The sequence below is a fragment of the Harpegnathos saltator genome, unplaced genomic scaffold (genome assembly GCF_003227715.2).
Source record: "Harpegnathos saltator strain DR-91 unplaced genomic scaffold, Hsal_v8.6 scaffold16, whole genome shotgun sequence".
NCBI classification, from domain to species: Eukaryota; Metazoa; Arthropoda; class Insecta; order Hymenoptera; family Formicidae; genus Harpegnathos; species Harpegnathos saltator.
Window position 1 is genome coordinate 2,010,943 of NW_020229939.1, and position 21,213 is coordinate 2,032,155.

General features: G+C 39.7%; 2 protein-coding genes across 3 annotated transcripts in view; one reads left to right on the top strand and one right to left on the bottom strand.

Moving 5' to 3' along the window:
* The window catches only part of superdeath (Suppressor of ER stress-induced death), a 31,460-nt gene extending 30,229 nt beyond the window's left edge, over positions 1-1,231 (top strand). For both annotated transcript variants that reach the window (XM_019840391.2, XM_011137231.3), the window contains exon 15: positions 82-1,231. In XM_019840391.2, the coding sequence (XP_019695950.1) occupies positions 82-231 (150 nt within the window). In that variant the 3' untranslated portion in view covers positions 232-1,231. The remainder of the gene's footprint in view (positions 1-81) is intronic.
* LOC105180900 (putative aminopeptidase-2) lies at positions 1,149-20,984 on the bottom strand. Its single transcript, XM_011137233.3, has 32 exons — positions 20,699-20,984; positions 20,180-20,299; positions 19,439-19,850; positions 19,149-19,304; positions 18,390-18,858; positions 17,908-18,146; positions 17,243-17,640; positions 16,784-17,061; positions 15,168-15,355; positions 14,859-15,026; positions 14,560-14,709; positions 13,784-14,377; positions 13,360-13,518; positions 12,792-13,272; positions 12,269-12,507; positions 11,749-12,134; positions 11,315-11,592; positions 10,907-11,112; positions 10,527-10,697; positions 10,128-10,280; positions 9,956-10,034; positions 9,109-9,653; positions 8,820-8,978; positions 7,519-7,815; positions 7,214-7,397; positions 6,799-6,955; positions 6,361-6,617; positions 5,561-6,228; positions 5,007-5,174; positions 2,676-2,831; positions 2,511-2,589; positions 1,149-2,124 (listed from the first exon to the last, which is right to left on the bottom strand). The coding sequence occupies exons 2-32, from the start codon at positions 20,268-20,270 to the stop codon at positions 1,888-1,890; spliced, it is 8,202 nt and encodes a 2,733-aa protein (XP_011135535.1). The 5' UTR covers positions 20,271-20,299; positions 20,699-20,984; the 3' UTR covers positions 1,149-1,887.
* Positions 20,985-21,213: the final 229 nt, after the last annotated feature.

A 21,213-nucleotide genomic window follows, 5' to 3' on the forward strand; every position in this document is an offset into this window, starting at 1 on the left:
TAATTCTTCCTCATCGAGCTCACAATGTATTGACATCTACAGATTATCGCATTACGTCACGCGTTTTTGTTATGTTTGCAGCTGCTGGAATTCGCGACTGAGCACAAAGAGGAACTGGGCAGCGCGACACGAGCCGTGCTACAAGCAGTGGAGCAAGCGGAAGCCAACATACGGTGGATCGACAATAATCACGCAACGATACGTGACTGGCTGCGAAAGAACACCGCGTAATAAATATGTTCGACAGCAAATTTAGTCTTCCGTGGTATCGAGTTTATTCGCAGAGCGATGCTTTCCGGGCGACAATTGATATCGCACGTGCGCGCGAGCGCGCGTGCGCGATTTAATTCTCCGCCGAGTTTGCCGAATTGTTCGCGCGGAGATTTGTCCATTCGTACACAGCAGATCACCATAGCCGGAACACGCGGAACGAAATCGCCAAATATAGTCTATCCGGGTTGTATAAGAGGATATTATGTGTTTTTGTATCTATTTGTAAATATATATATACGGCCAGCATTATGTCGTATGTACATGATATTTATAAAATTTATGAGAGTAACAGAGCGGGCTAGAGCTCTCCGGTGTATGCGCGTTTACATTCCCCGTTATTCCCTGTTCGCTAGATTTAAAGGGAATATTTTGAATATCTCCCGAGTGTGATAACGTTAGGGATCTCTTTAAAAAGATAAAAGAATGTTGGATCTCCCTCGCGTCGTGATCGATATCACTCAGGGCCCGAAGAATTTCGACATAAAGGATAACTTGCAAATTAGCGAGTAACGGAGATGATCCCAGGTTCGAGGTAAAAGTCAATAGACACTACTGAGATGCGAACTCTCATCGGGAAATCTTTCAACCTTTCAATTGTTCATGAATTGTTCTTTCTTATTGAGCGTTCAAACGATTGATAAGTATGCAATTTGAAACACGCGACAAATAATTGTACGTTTATCTGCGTGTTTGTAAAATAGAGGAATAATAAAAAAAATAAAGCGACAATTTTCACGAATCACTAGAAGAAGAAAGAAAACTAGCAAGTTAATACACCGACATTTTTCAATGTAACAATCTAGCTCTATTGTGCGCAAAAAGAGAATGTTACTTCATCCTGTTAATAAGAATGTCATTTTTCCAGCGACCTTCGCTGAGACCTTCATTACAATATATGTTGAAAGTGACTATTTTCTGAATCGCCTACCAACAAAGATAATAAAAGAATTTATATATACAATGTGGTTAATTCGCTACATGCATGTTAAAAGTCGCTTCAGAAATCGAATATTATCTCCATAAAGAGAGATTTAATCTACTTTGTGTACTTAGAAACTCAAAAAATTCCTCAATTATCGATTCATATAAACTGAGAACTATGTACGTATGACCGATTGCCAAACAGCTTGCGTACGATAAAATTCTAATTATTTATTAAGAGTTTGCAATGCGACCTATATTTTATAACAACAGGAAACAGCATCCTATCGAAGATATAATACTGCATTATTTTGAAAATGTTGCATGTTGCACATCTTATGGATATAATAAAATTGTATCGATTTTTACAAACTCTTTGTCGTACAAGTGTTACTTAATTTCTTCCATTTGTAAACCGACGAATGCTTTATTTACTGTTAATATGTTAGAACTTTGATACGTGAATATACACATCGTAACATATGTTTCAAAGCAGCTGTCGAGGACAAGGAAAACCATTAATTTTTATTAATATTTATTAATATTTAATATATTATCGTATAACAATGTTAAAAAATATATTTATCTGGACAAAATGATTTCATGTTTTCGATGAAATGCTTTTTGTTCATCATTAAATTAGATTGCTTGCTAGATATGGTCGTTTTAATAAATCTCCACCCTCTTGGTTTCTCAATGACAGCTTATGAAGTACGAAATTAGAGCAATAAGTGTCATGACAATGACGTTCAATGGTTTTATCATAGCACAACCGCCACCTTTAGTTCCATACAGTTCCGTTGATATCCAAAGACCAAACGATTTGCCATGTGTCTCGTACCAATCTATATTGTCAGCCACAGTGTCATAAACGGGTTGTACGAGATGTTTAGGGAATACATCTGGTTTAACTGCGTGAAGGTATGTTAACTGAAACAAAAAGAAAGCAAGTTTTTACATCATTTAATACTTGACGATCACGAAAATAATAATTATTATATTTTACAAGAATATTCATATTACGTAAAAGAGAAAAATTTTTTCATAAATACAAGATATATCGAGAAGTATACTATTAATGTAAAATAATGCAACGTGGAATATAGGATATATATATATATATATAAACAAAACATACATAACAACATAAAAATATAGGAAGTGTTAATAAAGCGGTATAATAGTTATAATGAACAACCCGAATGTTTTTACAAGCCTTTTTTAAAATCATGCTTTGCTTTTTGAAATTTATATCTGATAGCTATTGTTATGCATATGATTAAATTATATGCTCCGTATATAACAAATGATCATACCTTATTATATACTGTGACATCCGAAATGTGGGACGCTGCATTGGCGGCCAATTCTCGAACGTCGTCCCAATTGCCGTAACTGTAATGAAAGTGCACGAAACGAAATGTAAGTACAAGAATTTCGCAATAAATCTCACTGCAATTTTGTTACAATAATACACTCACTAATCATGGAGGTTCTGCAAATTATGTCTTATAAAGTCAAGAGTAACATTTATTCCCAATTGACTTGAGCCATATACAGAAGCGAACACTGTTGGAACATCTTTTTTACGAAAAACGACGCCTTTGTTACCATCGTTGAAAACTTTCTTCAGGTAGCTATAACATTAAATGAATTATTCATGTCTTCATTGAGCGGGAAAAGGAACTTGCACCCGAAAGATATATGGCTGTCATAGAATTTAGAGAGTTAACCATCTACCCAAACTCGAATACTTGCATATTTACAATTTGGGAATATCATTTTTTCTCTGTGTAATCTTATGAAACGAATTAAATTAATTTTTGGAAAGTTAATACTTAAAGCTTTCATTATTGTATTACACGTTATTTTATGTACTGTTATACACATTACTATATCATTTCGTATCTAACTGTACTTTATACTTAAAGAATAAAAACAAACTGTTCCTTCAGAATGTTATTAGTCAATTCGAAATTCTTTTGTTTCCATCGATGATTAATTCCCGCTTGACTTTGTAGACGACCAACTTCTTCCATCATGAGGATCTAATTTCATTAATTAATCCTTATTCAATAGAGGAACAACGGATAAAGTTCCGAAAAGACCAAATCTTCGATTGAGCTGAAAATTTGTGGAAAGCTTCTCTTTAGCTCCGAAATGAAAACCTTTGAAGGATTTTTGGCGATAAAGTCCCATTCACCACCTACGCCCGATCAAAGTTTAAACAGTTTTTCCACTGTATCTTCGAAAATATTGATTTTGGAGAAAAATGTATGTGACAAAAAATGAAGCTTATGAAACGCTTATGAAACAAAAAAGGTCATATGTATTATTAACGTAAATGCAATATTTTTACCATTATGTTCAAAAATAGATATTTACAAAATGTTATTATTTACAATACCGACGACCTCTCTTTCACTAATTTCAACAATGTCGACATATGTTGTTAAAGATATGCATTGTTTATTAAAAAGTTATTGACAAAGAAAGTTTGGTATATGCATAAGTTACGTTTAGCACGGCGCGCTACGCGCGCCCCACCCCCGCCCCACCTCCATCTCACTTGTCTCCCTCACCCTCTTCCCATTGTTTGTTTTCAATCACTTTTGTAAACACACTGCTTGTACTAGTAGAATAAAAGGATAGATAGGGAAATAGGAAGGGGGTGAGGGGGCAAGGATGGGGGCAAGGATGGAGTAAGGACGAGGATAGGATGGGACAACTATTATTCAACATAACTGCAAAAGTATTGCATTTACGTTAATAATATATATGACCTTTCTTCTAGAGCGTTTCACTAGCTTCATTTCTTGTCACATACATTTTGCTCCAAAATCAATATTTTCGAAGATACAGTGGAAAAGCTGTTTAAACTCTGACCGGGTATAGGTGGTGAATGGGACTTTGTCGCCAAAAATCCTCCAAGGGTTTTCATTTCGGAGCTAAAGAGAAGCTTTCCACAAAATTTCGGCCCAATCGAAGATTTGGGCTTTTCGGAACTGCACAACCGGAACAACCGCATGTTCGCGAGAAGCGCGCAGGTTTCTGTTTTCCAACGATCCCTCTGCGACGCCTAGAAGCGGAGATATGGACAAGCGCGCTCAAGTCGCGCGCTCGGCCGGCGTCCGGCTAGTCGCTTCTGTTAGTCAATGGCGCTTGTTTCTTTAAGGAATGTGGATGGGGTGACAGGGTCCGCATTCCGCGCGATACATTGTTGTAGGCCGCCTAACGTATCGTATTATGCGGTATTTCTTCCACTTGAAGTCAACCGGTCTTCTACCTCACTCGCCCGTGCGTCGGTCATTTACCTCACTCTTGGGTATCCGGCGGTCCGCGTCGGCTCGTCTGTGTCGGTTCATAGGGCGCGCGTGTGCAACGTGTAGAGTGCGTTGCGTGAGGTAAGTTGACACTAAGCATGTCGTAGCTTTTTCAAGAGTCACATCTTTCTCTCTCTCTCTCTCTCTCTCTCTCTCTCTCTCTCTCTCTCTCTCTCTCTCTCTTTCTCTCGCGAACGAATCGACATAGAGACGCGAAATAAAGGGCGATTAGACATGCAACTAATCGTATCTTCTAAATTCCAAGTTTCTTTCCCCGTTAAGTTTTATGCAATTTTGATGATAATGAGATCAATGTAGGTCAAACTGAAGGAATAATCGGGATGTAGTTTACGAATGAATAGCCGAGTATCGAAGAAACAATTAATGCGCGGATTTATCCACGGTCTTTCGTCCATTTTCGTGACTTTTGTGAGTCAATTAAATCCTAGTTTATAATTTGATCATTATATTTGCGATTTGTGAACTTACTTATCGAGCACGTCTGGGTCCCTCGAGCAACCAAGCGCATTTATAATCACCAGCTTCTCGGAGGCGAAATTCGTTTCTAGATATTTATTCCACAAGAAGTTCCAATCACCTGAAGTCCCGTTTTTTATTGCGGCGCAATAAGCAGCTGCTTTTGCATTGGGTGGAATGCTATGAGGAGAAGTCGCAAATAAGAATTGTCAGATTTACGACGAAGATCAGATTGAGACAATTGACAAATCTAGCGAGAAATTGGAGAGTTGTTGTAGGCGATTTAAATAAATTAATGAATAAGCTTTTAGATGAATAAACTAATAATTAATGAGCAAATTAATTTTTAACGAATAAACTAATAATTAATGAACAAATTAATTTTTAATGAATAAACTAGTAATTAATGAGTTGGTAAATTAACTAAGTTATATTTATACGTCAATCTATTCGCAATCAATTAGAAGCAAGCACTAACTGGGAAAATTTTAAATGTTAAAATTGAAATGGGCGTCATAATAAATATTTTATCGAAATTTTATCGAAATATATGAGATCGTTCTCACCCATTTATAATATTCTGTCGCCAAGCTCTGAACCAATTTATAGATTCCTCGATGCAGTTAGGATTGCCGAGCTTGCAAGCCCACTGGAGAATCATTTCTTTATGCAACCGATCTACAAGCCGATCTTTACTGGAATCTTGGAATCCCTGGACTAGATTATACGTCTTGGACATCAATCTCAACACGTATTCCTTTAGGTGCTCCTCACAAGATTGCCCCTCGAATCTCTCGTAAACGTAGGATAGACTGTTGAGGAACGCTTTCCAGGGCAAATGTTCCGTCTCTTGGACGAGATACTTCGATGCCTTCCACCAGAATTCGTCGTTCACGTAACCGGCGCGTGCCAAGTAATAGAGATCGTCCAGGATCTGAGCGCGATTCACCACGTCGATAGTTCCGTACCGATTGCTCTGCAGATAGTCGATCAGTTGTTGCCACAAGTATTCATCGTAATTAACACGGTAGAAGCCGGTCTGCTTGTAATTTACTACGACCCACTCGTTGGTGGGATTAACATATAGTTCTTTAGGTTCAGGCCCCAGCCATGTTTTACGTTTCATACTTATATAATTGTCATATTTGAGGGACGTATCGATGTGAATCGGTATCCAGTAAAACTCCGTGTTTGGTCTGCTCTGCCTCGTTTTGTTGCTCAGGATGAACCGCTCCTACAAACAGCACGTTGCGCGATACTTGTCTTGAAGAATCCCAAAACGAAGTACAATGGAATACGCATAATAGTAAGAATAATAAAAATAACAAAGTAACAGCCGGGAAACGACGTAACTACATGACGTTACCTGAGAGAGCGTCAGTTTGTAATCATTCAAATGCGCATGGACGACGGGATATCCCGGCTGGTCCGTCCAAGTGTCCATCACTTCCTTGATGTTTAGATCCTTAATGTCGACTGTTATCGATGCGTAGGGCTCGAAACTTTTCCATAAATCGGCGGGACGCGCCGTGCCGCCTTGGTGTTGTTTCAAATAGTCGCGAAGCGCCGATTTGTAGACTTCGTCGTCGAACGCGTTGAATAACATTCGTAAGACGCAGGAGGCTGAAGCAGATTTATATATCTTGATTTTAGACATCTCAAGAACTTTACAGTTGACACTCCCCCCTCCCCCCCTCCCGTAAGAAGAAGCACTATATTTTGTTATATAAGAAATTAGAACATATTATTATGATATACGAGAGTGAGCTGATGGCGTTGAATTCTCTTTGTGTATCATACGTACATTTTCCGTAAGTGACATAATCGAAGATGCCCTTTATTTCTTCGGGGGTTTTCACGGGGTTTGTCATCGGATGCGCTGAGTCCAATGCATCCTTCTCCAGTGCGGGATGCATCTCGTAAACCACGAATATGTCCATGTAGTTCTCCTCAGGTAGCATCTAAGAAAAAAAACATTTCACGGATTCTCGCTATTCATCGCGATAATGATCTCTGTAAAAAATATTTTATCGCTCGAGAAGTTTAGGCTCGATGGTGAATCGATATCCGTCCTGCCGAGACTTCGGAAGAATTGATGCTATAGTGAGAAAGCTGAACTTAGATTGATTTTTTCGAGTTCTTAGAAAAGACGAGCTACAATTTCACACGCTATTTGAGCTAAGTTTGAGGAGTGCACGTAAATATCGAGAAGCACTCACCTGATCAGACGAGTACCACTCGAAATACTCGGCGAAGCCTTCGTTCAGCCAAATGTAGTCCCACCATTGGCAAGTAACCAAATTCCCGAACCACGTGTGAGCCAATTCGTGTGCCACCACGGAGATGATGTATTTTTCATATGTGCTCGTAGTTAAGTAATTCTTATGAAATAGTCCATATTCGCTGTTAAAGAGAGAAACATATATTATTCACGCAACGCATGTATATCTCGGGTTAAATTCAGACAATGACGAACACGCATTATAAAGTCGCTCGAACGTTAATCAAAGCATGAGCGTGTTACCGAAAAGTGATGAGGCCCCAGTTCTCCATCGCGCCCATGTTGAAGTCCGGGATTCCCACCAGGTCTATCTTCGGTAAGGGATAATCAATGTCTGTGAAATTCTGCAGAATCTCCAGGTGCTTTTCAGCGGTCTCTTGAGCGAAATAGCCGTTCATCACGACCTCCGGTCTGCCCCAGACATTGATCTTGTCTGCGGTCTTCAGCAGAGGCTTAAATTCGCTGACAACGAATGCAACTAGATACGTTGGTATTTCCACAGCGGTGGTATGGAAGATGTCCCACTCGTAGCCAGCTTTCCTGAAACGACAATCGTCAAATCAGGGTGTAAATCTGTCGTCGACATAGCTTTGTGCGTGAGGAAATTGTACATTATACGTACAGTCTGTAAAGTAAGAGCGTGCACGGCATAAATAGCAGTTGGCTTCAAATATCGACCTAGTTCTTTTGTGAGCCGATAGATGAAATCTTTGTCGTGAATGCTTTGTCACAAAAGATTCAGTTGGCGTCGAACTCTAACCTGAGAAACACGTTAACCATGCGCCATGAGTGCCGCATACGCATCGCGTTACGAGGCTGTGTTCCTTTGTTCCCACCCCAAAGGACCAAAAATATCATATGCAGTGGCTGCTAAATACATGGGAAAATCAAAATCCTTCGTCGCTAAGTGGGTTCAGTAATATAAGAAGATCAAAAATGTCGATGACTTGCCAGAACGTGGCTCGATAGGCAAAGTGACGCCGAATATGGAAAACAAAATTGTGAATTTGTTTAAGCGGAACCCGACCTTAATGCTTCAAATTTATGAGAAGTATTTGTTGCCGACTGCTGAACGATGCTTCATAAAAAAAAAACGAGGACTGGATCTTACAGGAAGACAACGAGCCAAAACACCGGAGCAAGCTTTGCACCGAGTGGAAAGAGCAGTCTGGCATCGTCACACTTGATTGGCCATCGCAGACGCCAGATGCAAATCCCATTGAAAATGTGTGGGCATATCTCAAGCACAAGCTTCGAGGAAAATGAGTGTGCACTTTGAAGCAGCCGACACGACAAATTCGTCTCATTTGGAGGTCTTTACCGAACGAATACGCAGTCAACTTAGTGGAAAGCCTCGGCCTCGGAGATGCCAGGCAATTATCAATGCCGGTGGTGACTGGACTCATTATTAATGGTATAGCATTTTTCTTCTCATGGAGTACAACAAATCCATGTACTTAAAAATCATTAAAAATAAATTTTTCTACACATTAACCCGTGCACGCTCTTACTTTACAGACTATATGTTGAAATTTTGTACTTACTCCGACAAAACAGTTTTCGAGAGCGGCATATTGCTCAGACTCGTGTAGGACTCTGGTCGTTGAATGTTAATTAAGAACTTCGATTTGAACGCCGGCTCGTCGAAGCACGGGAAGGCCTCTCTCGCGTGCACAGGCTCGAATTGCGTCGTGGCCAGCCAGCTGTGAAGGTAAGAGACGAAACAACATTAATAGCAAAATCAAGCAACGACTACGAAATCCTCTGAATTAAATTGCAGCGTGCTGATCGTGCAGTTACATTCAGCAACGAGCAATAACGGACGTTGCTCACTGTTGCTTCCTCGATTTGTCCTTGTAGGAGCTACGATAGAATCCTTGCATGTTGTCGTTGAGGGTCCCGCTGAACTCGATGTTCACCTTTATGTTTTTCGCATTTAGGAATTCGGCTAGGTATATCTTCAGTTGTTGCGTATCAGTGTCCAGTACGTAGTCTAATAATGGTATATTTTCTGTGGCCTCTAAACCGTCGTCTTCCTCCGAGTGAATTCTGCGGACCTCCACGCTCGTGACACGGAGGTTGTGCGCATTGAGGAAAATGGCCGTGGTGTTCTTCTCGACTCTTATGTATATCTGAACCTCCCCTTGGAAGATCTTATTTTCTATCTCAGGCGTGAGGTAGATGTCGTACTGCTCTGGATAAAGCGTATTCGGCAAGCGATACGTGTTGTCCGGCAGCAGCTTGTCCAACGCTTCGAAAATTTCCGGCGCTTGCTTCTCGTACCAATCAAACTCGTATTCAGCGTTTGCCAAGTAAGATTCCTTGGAATCCTTGAATGCCGGCTCTTTGTCGACTAGCCAGTCGAGTAGTTCTTGATACTGCGGGGTGATGGTGAGTTAGTAACATTTGTCGACTGATGTCGGGCGTTTTGTAAACATTACGTTGTAAGCGATCGTATTACTTAATTATTTGATGAAACGTTTAATGAAACATACACACATGTTACTTCTGTTTCTGCCTTCGTTGCAAAAGACGATTCGATCGTTATGATCTCGCATGAAAAATTTTCAACGGACTTTTCAAAGATACAACATGGATATTTCTGTTGCAACTTCGACCGGTTACTCATCACGCGAAAGTAAAATTAATCGAAGTAATAAATACGGCGGTGGTAAATTACCTTTCCATATAATTGGTAAGTGGATAATCTGCTCGCCAGTGCGCCCACTATTTCCTTGATTTGTGCGTAACCGCCGAAACTGTCGTCGAATAATGCGTCACGTAATTATATATTCGTGTAAAGTCTCTTTGCGCATCTTATAAGATTCTTATTACCGCACGCGTTCACTTACCGATTGCTCATGTTGTCGTAATTTGTCTCATTCCTGATCACGTTTATGACAACGTCGACGCCGATTATGCTCGCATCGTACACGTCTGAGAATACTTTTGTGACGTCTTGGAGTCGTATAAGCGAATCTTCCTCGATCGCAGCTAACAGCAACCTTGGTTCAAACGAGATATGCATGTAAATATGAACGTGCACCTATCGATGTATTTACCGCAAAATTCTCTCCTGGCATTTCTTGTGAAATATTGATTGATTCTCGTATGTAGATATCAGAGAATTTACGCCACAAGTTGAATCCTTGCAACTTGCAACGCACGCATATAATGTATGCTTTATGAAATGACGACATTTAATGACAATTCGATCGGTAAGAGTTTCAGTCGTTATTAATCATACTTACTTTTCTAGGATAGTCCTCTGTTGCGAACATGCCAACGAGCTGAGGGTCACGAGTTTGTCCGCCATGACATTGCTCTTCTCGTATTCCATCAGAAGGAATTTGTAGGTGGATTCTGTTACATCCGCTCTCATAGCCGTGCAATAAACGGCACCGCGATAATTTGGCGGTATTCTGTGAAACGATCGACAATTCAGGGCGTACGATTGACGTGCAATGAGATCATTTTATTTTTTAGTTTCTTTATATTCACAAAGTCACAAAGTTCATGTATTTTTTGCGATTGGGTTTGTAAGCTTTGTGGTCTCTGAGACCTTCGTGTTATAAAGAAACAAACATACATGTATATACATATTTTTTTTTTCACTTATCACTGGACTTACTCTTTTAGATTGTAACGCTTCTGTTGGAAGTATCGCGCAGCGTGGAATCTACAATCCGCAATATCTAATTTGCAGGCCCACTCGCGGGTGTATATTCTCAACATGTTCTCTGTACGTATCAGATCATCTTCGTCGCTCTCGTTTTCGTTGTCGTCGTCAAAGGTAAGTTGTGCGTAAAGCGGCTTTATGAGTAATACGAGGTATTTCTGAAAAATAAAAGGCTCGTAACAAAAGAGGCTATGGAAGCATCTTTGTGGATTTGCTCTCGTATATGGAGAAGATAAGAAATCCAGCATGAATAGTTTGACTGGGCGTTGCAGCCAACAACACAAGTTCTGAACATATTAATTATAAGATACATCTATGGGTGGATTATATATAATTATGATACATGTACAATATAGCTACTTTATACAAGGCTTCTATATCACGACCCCAGAAACGTCTGTTCAGATAAGGCAGATTATTGTAGAACGCGCGCCACGGCAGATAATCCTTTTCTTCAGCCAAATATTCCGTAGCTGATATGGCAATTCCGTAATTGACGTAGTCTGCTCTCGCGAGATTCATCAAATCATCAATTAATGCCGCGCGGTTGATCTCGTGGATAGCATAAGAATTCCAACTCTTGAGTACTTTAGTCAGCTGTAGCCAATGATCCTCGTTGTAATTCACGCGGTAAAAACCTGGGAGAACAAGTATTTGCATTCATCAAGATAACGCACTGAGAGAGAGAGAGAGAGAGAGAGAGAGAGAGAGAGAGAGAGAGAGAGAGAGAGATCATCAAATATCGCAAGATCCACCTTATGACACTTTTTATTTTCCTTATTCTGTTTAATTACCGGATTGTTGCACGTTGAAAGTTATAGCTAATATCTTGGAGTTAGAGTTTGGATCATTTGGTAACTCGATTCTCGTTTCTTTTTCCGTCAACCAGAGACTCGGAGTGGTGTTTTGGTAATCCGGGATTAAAGACGAGATTACGGGCACCATTGTGATTGGAATGTGCCAGATGTTATCATCGGTAAGGAATTCGCGTCTTTTGAGGAGGAAACGTTCTTGTTTGAGAATTATGACGTTATCTTGAACATCGACATAAAGGACGGGATAGCCGGGTTGAGTCGTCCATGTATCCAAAATCTCTTGGATATTCTCCTTTCGTTTTTCCAGATTTATTTGTTTCTGAAGTTCCCTATACAAGTCTTCTGGTTTGGAAACGTCGTATTTCCTGAGGGACAAAGCGAACGGACGGATTAATATGTTCGTTGGAAAAAGAATGCAACTTTGATCTCATTCACTGAGATTAAACCGATAAGAGGAATGTTTACATTGCCGTACAAGATAAAATATCATCGAACGTACTGTTCGTCAAGATAGCCTTTCAATGCTTCGTAAAACACTTTTCTCCCGAATGACTTTTCAACCATTCTCAGCACGCTGGCAGCTTTAGCATAAGAGATCGTGTCGAAAATGTCTTGAATCTCGTCAGGTGTGTACACATCGTGAGTCATGGGATGCGTGGAGCTGGAACTATCCGCAATGAAGGCAGAATGCACTTGATCCACCACGAATTGCGATTCCAATGTCGTGTCAGCGAACGCCTAATGTACAAACGATATTTTCACCGTTCGAAAAAATCCTTATTGTTTTCTACCAGTTAAACGAAGAAGAAGAATTTCGTCTCGATGTCTATTTAGAGACGTAGAAACGCGTTTTCTTCGAAGATAAATGTTTATCGTCGTAATCGCGAAGTTACACGCGATTTGCGTATAAGATAACTTTTGAACAATTTTCTGTGGAATATCAATAATTTTCAATCAATAATTCTGTGTAACTGCCTTGAAATATCGGCGAGGCAATTTTAATTTGAATCTCAATTACGTACGGTAGCGGTGGCGTGATACTGGAAGTATCTGCCGAATCCTTCGCTCAACCACACGTACTTCCACCACGCAGGACTGACCAAATTTCCGAACCATTGATGGGCAATCTCGTGGGCAATCACGTTCCTGATAGCTTGCTTGCTTGTGATCGATGAATGATTCTTGTCGTACAACAGTCTCGCCTCCCTGTACGTCAAGAGACCCCAGTTCTCCATCGCGCCCATCTCAAAGTCCGGCAGAGCGACCATATCGAGTTTCTCAATTTGATAGTCTTGATTAAAATTGCTCTCGAAAAAGTCCACGAGCGGAGATATTACGGACAGAGCATATTCCGTTTGTTCGATAGCGTTGGGACGTGCGTACACGGCAAATTTGTCTTCGATCCTTTTGAAGTTGAAATCCGAAACAAGAACCGCCACTAGGTACGTCGACATCTTCAGCGATTCGGAGAAAACGTAAAAGTTGTCGGGAGGGCAATCATAGCTGCAACATTTCGCCAAGAGGCCTCTGAGCAAAATTGCAATCTCGGCAAAATCGTAATTCAAATGGTCTGAACAGTTCTACACGTACTTTTCTTTGACTTGTTCTCGCTTCATATTACTGATAACATTGTGAGATTGTGTTTCTGTGCACACTCGAATTGTGAAGATTGCCTTTAGTCCTGGCTCATCGAAGCAAGGGAACATCCTCCTGGCGTGAACTGGTTCCAACTGTGTGGCGGCGAGCCAACTGGTATATCAAACGTATTATAATTTATAATCGAGTGCCTGAATTACCGCGTGAATGAAATATTGAATGAATCACAGTCTCAAAATAAATATTATAACGTTATAATGTATTTATAACACATTCTGAAATAAATATCAATGAATTGAATAAAAATAAAGATATTAAATAAAAATAGACGAAAAGATAACTTAAAATAAATATTAATACAAATTAATTAGAAATAAGTTTAATCTTATCCAGTTTCGTTATCAGCGATACGCATTACCTCAATGATCCTTCGTTATTCACGTAGTAGCTTTTGTAGAAACCACGAAGATCCGGCGCCAAAACACCTTTGTACGCGATTTCGATGGTCAGATTCATGTCAGTGTTCACTGTCTGATCGAGCTTGATCTCGAGGAAGTCGTATTTGCTCACTAGCTGGTGAGTTACTTTGAGTTCGTTCTGGTCAGCTTTCACTTTCACCGAATTAAGCTCCAAGTTCACGGAATGCAGAACGATCAAATCTGTCTGTTCCGCGACGCTGACATTGATCTCCACGTGGCCGTCGAAGGTAAAGTCGCTGAGCTTAACATGCGTAAGGGTGATGATGTATTTGTAAGGAGTTATTTTCGTGGGTAGGCGATATTCCCTGGCGTTGTAATTTCGTATCCATCGGATAATAGGTCCCGAAGCGACCTTGTACCATTCCAATTCGTATCTAGCGACCTTCAAGGAGTTTGCCAGAGACTTCAGGATCGGCGCGAATTTTGTTTTATGACTGTCCACGAGATTTTCAAATTTGTTCACTACTCTGACAGTGGAGAAATGCTGCGACGCCCCATCGAGGATCGTTGCCACTGTGCTCAGTCCTCCGTAGCTGGGCAATCGCGTGTTTATCAAATTAATCGGAGAAATTAATTACACGTGATCTTACGATCCTCAAAAATTACTCCAATATGGATTAATTGATATTGTACATCGTATGGACCGAAGCGTATTTTCATCTGTACGATGGCTACTAAAGCACGGTTATCGTATTATGCAACAAATGGGACTTACTATTTCTCCATATCTTTGTAATGCTTTTCGACAAAGTCGAGGATATATTCGGCGCCGACCATGCTCGAGCAAACGGCGTCGAAGACGAGCTTGCTGTCTTGCCTGCGGATCCGATTGATCTGATAGTCGCTGATGGCATATTTCAGATACCTAAATGCAAAGAATGATATAATCGAGAGATGCATAAGTTTATAAAATATCATATGATATTAACGAAGAGAGACCATTTGCGATGACTGATGTTCCACTATTCGCGATAAAAATCTAATGGAAGAAAACGCCTACTTGTTTATTCTTACTTTTCTAAGATGGTGGTATTTAGACTGCATCCGAGAGCATTGATGATCTCTATCTGTTCGGCTGCGTTGTCGGAGTAGAGATATCGTTCCCACAAAAAATCCCAGTCATCGGATATGCCGTTTCTAATGCCTATGCAGTACGTCGTGGTCCTTTCGTTCGGTTTGATGCTGTCGAATATTGAACAACTCGATATTAGTCGATATATCCAAGTAACTGAAGAATTATCATTTATCATTGAAGTTCGAGTTGAAAGTGGAAAAGAAATACGTCATATCAACGTGCGACTATGATCGTATATATATTCTTACGGGATGGAAGGATTCGCTTTCCACTCCTGGAATTTATTGACGTAAGTCGTCACGCATTCTTCGTCGTCGAGATTGCAGGCCCAGAAGTTCAAGTCGCGTCGTAGCAAGACCGTCAATCTGTTATCATCAGCGCGGTTCTCGTGTCCCAGTTCTTTGCGTCTGTCATTGATGAGCGATAACACGTATTGCTAAAACCATGAAATTGAAATTGTACTGACTGGCTGACTGGAGGCAAGAGTCTATTCATATTGTCGAACATATAGGGTGTCTTAAAAATACCGGAACCCCCGGATAACTTTGCAGGATCAAATTTTCATGAAAAACTTTAAATACAAAAGTCGTAGAAAATCGAGCAACGGACTTGATGGTGACATTGAATTTGGCCTCGGCCATGATCTTCAAGGTCATTTGGAGGTCAACTTGCGTTTTTTAACCCCTTATCCTACCCGCTAACTCCCGATCGCTCGGGCCACAATAAACAAGAAGATCGGTCATGCGTCGAGCTATTTAGCTGTGCTCGAACTTGCGCAAAATGTATGCGTCTTATGACATGTATATTTCGGCGCAACGAAAGGAATTATCATCGATATTAGATTTTCTTTTTACTGACATGATAGGTATAAGGGTTGTTTAATTCTTTTAGGGAATTATAACCTAAACGTGTGAACGTAACGAAGAATTACACGTAACTAAAGTAAGAAAATATCGAGAACAACTGAACCACGAGTCTGACTCGTGTTGTTTATGTTTGGTCCGAACGAAGTACCACGAGTCAGGCTCGTGCTCATTGTTTTTGGCCCAAATATCTTACCACGAGTCTCATTCGTTGTTGTAGGACAAGGGATTAAATGGAAACCCTTATTTTTTATTATACTGTTTTTTTCTATCAATTAATTTGAATAATTTTTGTCTAAAACATTTTTTTATTTATCTAATATTTTTTGAGATATTTGAGGAAAACTTGATAACTTTTTCACTATTTAACCTATGGTATCTCGTTAACTATTTGTCGGAAGAAAAAGTGGTACTAGGCTTTCTTGCTTTATTTAGTTTCAAGAATATATTGTTACAACAGCGCCCTGACTTTTGCAAACTTACTGACTTTTGGAAATTTGGAAGTGGAAAGTACCACTTTTATCTTTCGACAAATAGTTAGCGAGATATCGTAAGTTAAATATTGAAAAAGTTATCAAGTTCTTCTCAAATATCTCAAAAAATATTAGACAAATAAAAAAAATGTTTTAGACAAAAGTTGTTCAAATTAATTGATAGAAAAAAACAGACCTTGAAGATCATGGCCGAAGCCAAATTCAAGGTCACCATCAAGTCCGTTACTCGATTTTCTACAACTTTTGTATTTAAAGTTTTTCATGAAAATTTGATCCTGCAAAGTTATCCGGGGGTTCCGGTATTTTTAAGACACCCTGTATACTTTTCTCATTCAGTAATTTTTATCCACTGGTTGTTTCGATACTTTTTCGTGAAAGATTTGTCAAAACTGAATTAATCACAAAAAGAATTATAAAGAATCTAGAGCAATATTGCACAAGATCGATGTTGCGTCGGTCTTTTCTCGCTTTCTAGTTTCGTGCGCTTCAACGTGATAATTAACCAACCTTGAATAAAGAATGCTCTTCGTATCCCCTGAACCGTGCGTCCAAGTAGCTTAAGCTATTTAATGCTGCTTTGAAAGGCAAGTAATCCGTTTCTCGTTTGAGGTACGTAATTCCATCTAAGACTGTCTCGTAATCTTGATACCCTGCTCTACCCAGATTTAAAAGATCGTCCACGAGGGCGGCTCTGTTTAACACATGGATGTCATCGAATTTGTCGCTATGCAAAGCATCGAAAATACGCTGCCACCCATTGCGATTGTAATTGACGCGGTAGAAACCTACGATGAAGAATATCACAACTGTTGATTGTAGCTCCCATTGGCGTGACATTCTTTCGCGTCATTACTTAATTGTATAATTTTTTTAGTGTATCACACTGGTGTGATCACATTCGACAGATGCGTTGGTATGAATTTTGCGAGTTTCATTCGCACGAATTAAGTGTTATCTACTACTAACCCGACGACTGAATGTTGAGTATCAGCCATTCTTTCGGATCGACTTGGAGATTTAGAGTGTCCTCCTTTGTGCTCAGCCAGTGTCTGGTAGTCGTGTCATCGAAATTCAGTTCGCTTCTCGTGGTCCACGTGAGGGGCACCCACCAGGTGACGTTCGTGTTTCTTCGTTCAGCGTTCAGATGGTCCAGCTTTCTCAAGAATAAGCGTTCCTGGCCAACGTGGACTACACCTTTGTCGTTGATCGCGACCGACACGACGGGGTACCCGGTCTGGGTCGTCCAAGTATCCATTATTGTTTTCACAGAAGTTTCGGAGAAGAACTCCGATGGAGCCGCGCGATTCATTCGAGCTTGCAGTACCGTCCATAAAGCATCCGGGCGACCTATTCCTTTCTCTTTGCTGAAAGGTATATTGCGATCGTCGAACAGTCTTGATTATCAAACATCGTGAAGAGGAGCATGGATTATTATCGTTAAGGCGATGGATTGTAAATATAGATTATTAATGCATTAATCGGCATCGATATCGCTGTTAGTCGAATTCAATTTTTCTCTTATCGTTAATTTTACATCGTTTTATCCGTTTTTAAACGTTTCCACGATTTAGGAATCCAGAGTCTCTTCGCAAAAATAAATCGATCGTTACATTTCATGCAAGGACACATACTTTTTATTCAGGTAATCGCGTAATGCAGAGTTGAAAACATCGTCCCCGAAGATGAGATTCATCATGCGAACGATGCTGGCACCCTTTGAGTAGGTGATTACATCACCCATTTCGTTGATTTGCGATTGACTGGAAACTTCCCGAGTCATCGGGTGAGAAGACTCCAGACTGTCCGCTGTCAGAGCAGCTTGATGCTCGGTCACCACGAATTGCTCCTTCATGTTCCATGTCGTCTCGATCTACGGAGTTGTGGTAAGAAAAAGATTGTTAAATTGACTTCCGCAGATATCGGGGCAAGCTATTCTTTTTTATTCCTGATATCTATTGTCGTCACGATGTCGCGCGACGTGTCAAAGTGGACCGATTATTAATCTCCATCAACGGCGAGGGCAATTTTAAGCGATTACTCTGTGCGAGATCAAACTAAACTGATCTTGATTTAAGCGAAGGGAAGTTTCAAAGACGATCCCGGTCGTTCTTACTTCTGCGGTGGCGAAGTACTCGAAGTACTTGGCGAAGGCTTCGCTGAGCCACAGGCAGCTCCACCATTCGGGCGTCACCAGATTCCCAAACCACATGTGCGTGAGTTCATGTGCGACCGCAGAAGCCACGGTTTGCTGTGCGGGCGCAGACGATTCTGCCTCGTCGTACAGCATCTGAATCTCGCGATACATCACCAGTCCCCAGTTTTCCATGGCACCGGCCGAGAAGTCGGGCACAGCTACCATGTCCATCTTAGGCAGATTGTAATTTTGCCCGAATCTGTTACCGAGCAACTTGAGGGCAGTAGTGCCGACCTTCAAGGCATAAGCGGCCTGATTGAAGACGCTAGGTCTGGCCCACACTTTAAATTGACCCTGCTCGAGATGGTGGAATTCCGAAATGACGAACGCTACTAGATAAGAGGACATGGGAACGGTCTGTTTGAAGGTGTCCCATATCATGTTGCCCCTTGAAAGAACACGAATTAGGAGTAAACGTTGAAGTAGGACGAATTACGCTGGATTCTTACTGTTCGTTTAGAAGACGGCAGGCAAGAGTCTGTGAAACTTCCGCCCAATTCTTCTCTCAACAGAAATGATGGAAATGTGACGGTAAGGCGGGTAAGGGATACTGTGAATGTTTCAATGTAAAAACATTGAAGAATATTTTGATGTGGAATTGACGAAGTCTGCCGCCGCCTGGACGGACAATGAGAATCCAATCTTATTCGGTCGGGAGAGTGCTTTCTTGATGCTCACTTTTGCTTGCTCATGGCCAGTGGCATGTTGCTGAGGCATGTGTGATTCTTGTTTCTTAATATGCGAATCGTAAACATCGCTTTGAAACTCGGCTCGTCGAAACACGGAAAGGCGTGTCGGGCGTGTGTCGCTTGGAACTGCGTTGCGGCTAACCATCTGCAGTTTCAAGAAAGACCGCATTACGAGGTTTCGTAACTGTTTATTAGGTATCGTTATTTGTTTGTTTTAACATTTCCCGTTCTGTAAATTGAATATTTTGTTGAATAATATCCTAAATCGACGTGACTTACTTGATTTGCTTGTTTTCGTCGAAATAAGAACTTCTGTAAAATCCGATCATGTCGTCGCGCAATTTCCCTTCAAAACCAAAGGTAATCAATATCTGTGACCCCTTTTTGAGAGTCTTGAGAAGAGTGATGGTGTACTTTTCGGTGACGTTGTCGTAGCTGTCTGAATCGCGTATGTTTGTTTGGTTTATTAAAACGGACTGCGAATTAATCTTAAGATCGCCCACGTTCAACGTGATTGAATCAGTTTCTTGTTCTACTGCAGCACTGATTATTACGATTCCATCGAACTTAAAGGTGTTTTGTAATTCCGGCATGAACATAATCTCGTACGAAATCGGTTTGATGGACGTCGGTAATCGGTAGTCGACGGACTTATCGTCTTGCGAGAGACTCACGTCTCGCCTAAATATATCTGGATGAGTAAAATTTGTCAAGATTTATTATATTATTTGATCGTATTTGTTAAGATTTGTATTATTGTATTATATTATTATTATATTATTGTATTGTATTATTTTAGTTTTTATTATTTCGATAGTATAAATTTGTATTCATCGAAAATGTTTATAAAATGCGGATATATTCTCTTACATTACTTTTTATTCTACTTCCTTATTGACATTTCTTAGAATATAAGAATCGAATATAATATAATTATTATATTATAATAATTATATTATATTCTCGAATATAATATAATAAAATATAATTATTGAATATAAGATGAGGAAGTAAAATTACCTTTGTAAGGGGAAAATTTGGCCGCCGCATTTTGCGTGCTGAGTAACGCGATCAAGACGTAGAATAACACATATTTCCGAGAGACCCTCATCGCGAAAGACGATTGCTTAATATCTTAAACTGCATTAATAATATACTATAATAAGTAAATATAATAAATAAATTGTAAATAATTAATTACATTGAATCAGTAACTGTGTTGCATTGCATTTCTAAGATTGACACACAATGCAGACGTGTTCGGCTGCTTGTCTTAGTTATTTATCATTTAAAGAGATAATATATATATTCGATGAAGAGATAAAATATTTCCTGCTAAAATTTAGATACGAAAAATGCAAAGATAGCATGAGCTAGTTATCATAATTATGATAATTTTAGATAATTTTATATAAGAGAGAGATTATGATAATTTAAGATTTTTTTTATTTAAGATAATTTTCTCTGTAATATTCAAGAAATAAAAAAGTTTCTATTGAGGCATTTTTACTATTTAGAAATAGTTTAGATTGTACTTACTTTTGCTAAACGTAGTGATCTTTGCTCGCTTATTATTGATATCGTCGTTCATTCATGATCACAATTTTCTATTCGTTGGATGAAGTTCCGGTAATTACTAACGCACAAACTAAAGCTACATGTAAATGCAAGAACGTGTCTTGGAATAGTTTCTTCACTTTTATTAACGCACTACAAAAGGAATTTAGAGTGCAATTATTTTTTTCACTGACTTACGACCAACACACACTTGTTTCACATATTCGGTTTTCGGAATACGTTTTGAAATATATAATACACTTCTTCGACGGAATCTGTCGAACGCTTAACTGTTAAATGCGCTTCAATTTTGTATCTGTGTGTTAATATTACTTACGATATCGTTGCGATTATCTTATCGTGAGTTAAAACGATGGCTATGTCATCGTTTCTTTATGAAATCAACATCATCTTGCGTTTCTGCTTATACAAAATATGTGATCTATTATTGAAAGTTAATAATTAAATTTATACCTAATAACTCTGCAATAAATGAA

What these genes read in the sequence shown, in the direction of transcription:
- LOC105180900 (XM_011137233.3), bottom strand. Translation starts at nt 20,270, where the DNA reads ATGAGGGTCTCTCGGAAATATGTGTTATTCTACGTCTTGATCGCGTTA. An exon ending in AAGAGCATTCTTTATTCAAG is followed by an intron (nt 15,356 to 16,783) that starts GTTGGTTAATTA and finishes TCATGGTTTTAG; the next exon opens with CAATACGTGTTATCGCTCAT. An exon ending in AAAGGCTATCTTGACGAACA is followed by an intron (nt 12,135 to 12,268) that starts GTACGTTCGATG and finishes TTTGTCCCTCAG; the next exon opens with GAAATACGACGTTTCCAAAC.